The following is a 7008-nucleotide window of genomic DNA, read 5'->3' on the forward strand; positions in this document are numbered from 1 at the left end:
GAAAAATCCAAATAAAGTCGATATATTATGAGTCAACACCAAACCAACCTAAAATGTTCTCCTAATGCACCATTCCACGCGTCTCAACCACTGCATTATCAAACGTAGGACCTCATGTATTTAACATCCTGCCAGCCTTATTTCTTGGCTCTACATATTTTTTCAGATTTTCAAACTTAAATTTTGGGATAGAAAATCAGAAATACACAATACATACAAAAAAATGGAATTTAAAATCAAGCAAGCAATTTCATAAAAGTCCAACTTAACATATACATCAAAAAGACTGCCATTTTTCATTTTCTCATTGTAAAGTTAGACAACACACAGACAAACACACATAAATAAAGTCACAAACTTTACTATGTGCCCACATTTTCACATCATTCAATTCTTATATCTCCCGTAGATTTCGCTCATTTCTGTTAACTACCCATTATAACTTGCATCTATATACACCTTTTTATTCATTTACATACACCAATTGCAGCTAAAAAAGTGACTGTGATAATATTTTCTTGATTTTCTTGATTATTCTTGGGATTATGAAAATTAAAGGTTGAGCTTGACCCAGATGGAGATTTGTATGAAATGGCCTAAATCTTGATCCGGCTCGAGCTTAGTTTGTGTTAAAAAGTAGTGTAAATCATGGGTTGTGTGACGTCGAAGCAAGCTGTGTCAGTGACGCCAGCATTTGATCATTCCGGGGCGTTTAGAGACAATGCCGGGTCGGGTTCGGGTTTAAATTCGGGTAGGAATGATGGGTTTGTGGTGGAAGTTGAGACAAAGAAGAGTAAGAAGAAGAAAAAGAGGAGTGAGTTGGGGAGCGAGTTGAGTGAGTCAGGGAGAGCGAGTTCTAATGGTGGAGGTAGTGAGTCAGTAGCGAGTTTTAGGTTGGGGAATTTGCAAAAGTATGTGGAAGGTGAACAAGTTGCTGCTGGTTGGCCTGCCTGGCTCAGTGCTGTAGCAGGTGAAGCTATTCAGGGATGGGTCCCACTCAAAGCTGATTCTTTTGAGAAATTAGAGAAGGTTAATACATATATTTATTTTTTTACTGTATTTACTAAGAGTAGTATTTAATTTACAAAGGGTAATTAATGATAAATTTTTATAACCAAAAAGTAGTTACTAAAGTTTCATTATGATGCAAAGTTGTTAAATTTTCAATATTTGCAAATGTTACTTATACTACTTGAGATAATTTAAATTTGGTTAAAATGGTTTATAATGCAATGTTATGGTAGATGTGTCACTTTGAAAATGTGGGCTAAGACATAAGTTTTCTCCACCTGCTGAAGTTGCTCAGCTAGATTTTGTTTGATTGTGTTCAGTCTTTAGTCGGTTATTGTCGTATAGAGTGTTCCAAGTAATTGACTCTATTACGCGTATACGTGTATATACTCACAATTATTTTGTCTCTCTCTTGTGTAAATAAAAGTATGGTCTTTATGATGTTAGGATGCCCGAACCATCAGTGTTTAAAATCTCTGAAGTACATTAGTTGCAAAGTCTTTATTTTAGTGTGTTTTAAGATTAACACTTCAACTAAGCATTCATGCACACTGATTTCTCTAATATGTCAATTATGCAAGTGTGACGCAAAACTTCTCCAATTTGTGCTCTTCCAAGTTATTGGCGTTAAAAATGTAATATCAATGACCTTGTTTTTTTAATATACCGTGTTTATTAATGCGTTTAAGTATACTTCATTTGGAGAATAATTACATTCTGAAGTTGAGATCTTATGGTTCTTTGCTCCAAAGTTCTTTTTTCTTTAATTATGTAAATCAGTAGATTATATGATGTACATTCAATTATCAATGCTCTGTAAACTTCTAGTTTTTATCATATGATAAACTAAACTTAATATTGCATTTATATAGATTGGACAGGGCACATATAGCAGTGTCTTCCGGGCACGTGACCTTAACACTGGGAAGATAGTCGCTTTAAAAAAGGTGCGGTTTGACAATTTTGAGCCTGAAAGTGTTCGCTTTATGGCTAGGGAAATTTTTATTCTGCGTAGGCTTGACCATCCAAATGTCATAAAGTTGGAGGGTATAATTACTTCAAGGCTATCATGTAGCATATACCTCGTATTTGAATACATGGAGCACGATATATCTGGACTCTTGTCTAGCCCCGATATTAAATTCAGTGAAGCGCAGGTTTGATTTCATTCTAAGATTTAAATTTCGTTTTAATGGTATGAAGGTCTCTGGTTGTTCTAACATAGGTGTGTAGCTTAAAAGAACTTTTTAGTTTCCTATGCAATTTTGATAATGGTAGTTTAAAGTTTAATTCAATCGTTCCTACAAGTTTAGTATAACCAATTGTAATTCTCGAAATATAAGTACTTAAATTATAGCACATGCATTGAAAAATTATAAATTATAAGCTTTTTTTAATGTTATCAAGACAATATAAGCATGGATCCATTTAAATTCATAGGATTAAATTTAAATGTATTATGTAGGTTAAATGCTACATGAAACAATTGTTATCTGCACTTGAACATTGTCATTCTCGGGGAGTAATGCATAGAGACATCAAAGGTGCCAACCTCTTGGTTAATAATGAAGGAGTTTTGAAAGTAGCTGATTTTGGCTTGGCAAACTTCTGTAATGCTGGGAAGAGGCAACCACTAACGAGCCGAGTTGTCACATTGTGGTACCGACCTCCCGAACTCTTGTTGGGGTCTACAGATTATGGACCATCTGTGGATATTTGGAGCGTTGGCTGTCTATTTGCAGAACTTCTCCTTGGAAATCCTATCCTCCAAGGAAGAACTGAGGTAAAAGTCTTAAAACATCAATTATATTATTCTGAGAGTTAAACTTCAGAAGTTGACAATTGTAATGATTCATTGTATATATATTGTAGACTTGTAAGTTTAGAATCACATTGAAACATATGGGACAATTAGTTCAGAACCTTGTCTTAAGAGATTCATCAAACATGGAATCGAGGCAAGGTCTTGAGTTTCAAGCCCAAAGTTGGTTTTGGCCTTTAAGCATGGGAGACCAGTAAATTGCACATGATATGATTTTTTTGCATTTCTCCTAGAAGTATAGAGTTTTCAAGAGTTAGTAACCTGACAATCTTATCTAACAAATTATGTCTATATTTATAGAATTACTATAAATGAATTGCAGCGTGATCATCATTAAAAGCATGCTATTATTTAGCAAAAGAGAAAAGCTTGATATTTATAGTTTTAATATATGTACGTTTTATTGTCTAGCGTTCTTATAGTAGATTCTTAAAAATGCTAATGAAATGTCCTTTATCTACTGAAGGTTGAACAGTTGCACAAAATTTTCAAGCTTTGCGGGTCTCCAAATGATGATTACTGGAAGAAGAACAAGCTTACTCATGCAACCGTGTTTAAGCCTCAGCAACCTTATGAAAGTTGCCTTTTGGAGTCCTTCAAGGAACTGCCTAAAACTGCTGTGAATCTGATAGAAATTTTACTTTCTGTTGAGCCTAATAAGCGCGGGACTGCTACTTCTGCTCTTGCATCTGAGGTACTGATAGCATAAGATGTGTCAATGTAGTCACTTTGATGTGGATATAATTGATAGTAAACCTGTTGGTAAAATATATCTTGATGCTATGATTTGTTCCATTTATTCAGCAACAAATTATGAATTGTTTCAGTTGTCATATTTGTTCTCTTGCTTCGTGCCATTAGATTTTAACAGATTTGTTCCTCACACTCTTTTAGGCTACACTTGCTATAATGTTACTGATTCTTACTGCTTTATCTTTTATATAGTACTTTACTACAAAGCCTTATGCATGTGATCCATCAAGCTTGCCAAAGTACCAGCCAAGCAAAGAGATAGATGCAAAGCACCGTGAGGAAGCAAGAAGGTAATATATTTTTTTTTTCAATCACTTGGGATGGAGTGATTAATGGAGATCTGATCTTCAGAATCAATTAAAGACTGAGGAATGCCTCCTACTGGAGCATTTATGATTTTATGTATTAAGATAAATGTACCCTGATGTTTCAGGAAACGGCCTAGTGGGAGATCACGTGGACCTGAAACATTAAGAAAATTAAGTAGAAAACAAAACACCGCCAGCAAATTGGCTCCAGAGGAGGTATATATCTAAATTAATGCATACCCTCTCTTAGATGTGCTTTAGTATTGTAATAAGAAGAACTTGCAAGTCGCTTTTGGTATGCTTAGCTTGCTTTCTGATCTGATGGTATATGCTTTAATAGTTAAAATAAACCTGTTCTCATACTTGGTTGTTTTTAATCTGATCAGAACTTACCAGGCAGAAATCAAACTTCTTATAAAATCAAGGGAGGTGGTGGTGTGGATAACAAAAAAGGAGATACCATCTTGGGGTTGCATCCACGCAAGCCATCGGTTGATTTAAAGGAAGACGTTTCCCACATAAAGAATGCATCTCACGGGGATATTCCCTATTCAGGGCCATTAGAAGTTTCTGGGTCAAGTGGATTTGCGTGGGCGAAACGACGTTTAGATGATTCTTCTGCGTCTTCACGCAGTAGGTCTAGTTCAAGAAGTCTCATGTTTGAACCTTCCGTTACCCTGAATTCACGCCATGATAATGATCTAAAACGTCATGAAAATGGCGAAGTGTTGCATGGTAGTCGTGGAAATTCCAGAGGATATGATTCTTATGAGCTGTCAAAACATTCTATGATGAAAAATTGGTCTCAGTTGGAGGGATCTGATTCCTTTGATGCTTCAGACGGATACCACTCCCAGGATCTGTCACTAAAACTTTATCAGAGAGAGGAATTGGCTACTAAGCGATTCATCTCGGTAAGCTCAAATGCATCTAAAGTTTTTTATACTGTTTTACTGATTTGATCTTTCTAAAATCAAAATATAATTATTCCGTTTATTCATACCGGGCTCAAAATTTCTTTTCAGAAAATATAATGATATATTGTGTGGTCTGTTGTCTATAAATCGGAAAGACTTTTTAATGTAAATTATCGACAGCTTGTAACTTGGAAGATCAATTTGAATTAGCTTGATTCTGATTTCGATATTTCATCATACTTTACGAGCTTGCAATTGTAAAAATTCACACTTAAAGTGAATTCTCGGAATTTATTTGGTTTGACTTGAGACAGGTTTTTCAGGATCATGAGGATAAGGTTGAATTTTCAGGACCATTACTATCTCAATCCCATAAGATCGATGAGCTTCTAAAGCGACATGAACGTCAGATCCGCCAGGCAGTCCGGAGAACATGGTTCCAAAGAGGTGATAATTTAGAATATGAAAGAACGAATTCATCAATAATAGAATTTTAAAAATATATATTTTTATATTTGGCTATCGTGGTATTGTTTGTTTCTTCTTCATCTTGCAAATTTTGCTTTGCTTTCGACTTTAGTTTGTTTTTCTCCAATTTGTTGGCATAAAAAGAGGGGGTGTAGTAGTTTATGAGGAAGCGAACCGGGACATTAATTAGAGGAAGCCATTTTTGAAATATTTATCTTACCATTTAAACTAGACTCCTTTTCTGCTTAGTACAGATAAGAGAGAACTGATATTGTGATGTTGCATGCATCGTTGGTTCCATATCATCAAGATGTCATTATGCATGCTTGCTCCTTGTGATAGCACTTCATTATTTTTCTAAGAGACTCCTTGGTAATATCGATAAATATTGGCTGATCGTGTATTTCAATTTAGTTCTTTAAGTGATTAAGCTACATAGTCTATGTTTCCATCGGTCCAGTTTTCAATTTGAATATTGAGTGTCATTCCAGTAATAAACCTTGTACTATTGCAGGCAGGAAAAACGGGAAGAAAACCGAAGCTGTTACTGGAAACAAGTAACTTAGAATGGACAACCATAACAAAAACCTATAACACCCTATGTAGTCAATAGAATTACAGTGCATTATAATACATATTTATTGTCAATTGAGAAAGTGCCCGGAATTGAAGGCTTTGGCAGTCATCACTGCGAAGAAGTATGATCAAATGAAACTAGGAAGTTCGCAGATTCAAGCAGTTGGGAAACGATTTATGGATGGTCATGCTTTCTTTTTTGTTATACTTATTTTCACCTAAATTCAGATGTATTAAACTTTGAGCAAGGCATTGTACAGGTTCTCTTAGTTATAAGATTAGAGAAGAGCGTATATTTGAAGCCTCGTGGTAATTCATTTTTTCTTGCATCTCATGAAATGATTACACACTTGTATAACAATATTTTTCATTCTCTCTTGGGCTTTGCTTGAGATTGCGGTTAAAATGGATGTTAGAAAATGTGCCGGAGGAAAAAGAAAATTAATGTGACGAGGTTTGACAAGAAAATCAGTTGTTACTTCTCGCAAGAGCTTATTTCAAAATTACGGGGACTTGTTTTCTCTAAATTTTAGGTCTTATCATATAATGAAATAAAATCAACATCACGAAAGCAGCAACCTAATAAGACCTTTATCATATAGTGAAAAAAGTCATTGTAAGTCAATGTTCAGAAACCAAATCGCATAAACTGAGGTTGGAATAAAATTTTATTATTAAAGCATCTTCGACAGTTTTTTAGATCACTTTTCAAATATATTATAAAATATTGATTATTAACAACTTAACGTGTATTCACCTCCAACAACATTCTTTATATTCATTCTTTAAATAATATTTTAATATTAAAATATCTTTATTTAGTAGAAGTACAATTCAAAGTTGAGAGATAAAGTGGGTGGTTGAATTATTTTATAATAAAAGAATAGTGCTAGGTTTGCCAAATTCCTCCCCAAATTTTTACCAAATGACGTGGTTGACACATGGCTTATTTTAATTCGTGGGCGCATATTAATACACGCGGGGTCTCATCTTATTATTAGAAAGTTTACCAACTATTCATGTGACACATAAGATTTGGGAAAAATTTTGGGATAAAAATTTGGGGTCTCTAGTATTTTCCATAATAAAATATAGGTTAAGAGTAAGTGGTTGACTCTTAAAAGAGAGGAGAGAGAAAAGACTCTTAGGGGTT

At 34.5% G+C, this 7008-nt stretch overlaps 1 protein-coding gene across 2 annotated transcripts; it reads left to right on the top strand.

Annotated features, from left to right (window-relative positions):
- The first annotated feature begins 266 nt into the window (after positions 1–266).
- On the top strand, positions 267–6184 carry LOC141723610 (protein IMPAIRED IN BABA-INDUCED STERILITY 1). Of its 2 annotated transcripts, none has more exons than XM_074525454.1 (9): positions 267–1029; positions 1884–2168; positions 2477–2794; positions 3300–3527; positions 3779–3876; positions 4020–4110; positions 4281–4808; positions 5135–5258; positions 5794–6184. In XM_074525454.1, exons 1-9 carry the CDS (start codon positions 649–651, stop codon positions 5838–5840), a joined length of 2100 nt encoding a protein of 699 aa, XP_074381555.1. In that variant the 5' UTR covers positions 267–648; the 3' UTR covers positions 5841–6184. The 2 variants fall into 2 exon arrangements, with proteins under 2 accessions (XP_074381555.1, XP_074381554.1); XM_074525453.1 differs by having other exon boundaries at positions 271–1029; positions 5126–5258.
- Positions 6185–7008: the final 824 nt, after the last annotated feature.

The sequence above is a fragment of the Apium graveolens genome, chromosome 5 (assembly GCF_009905375.1).
Source record: "Apium graveolens cultivar Ventura chromosome 5, ASM990537v1, whole genome shotgun sequence".
Classification (NCBI taxonomy): domain Eukaryota; kingdom Viridiplantae; phylum Streptophyta; class Magnoliopsida; order Apiales; family Apiaceae; genus Apium; species Apium graveolens.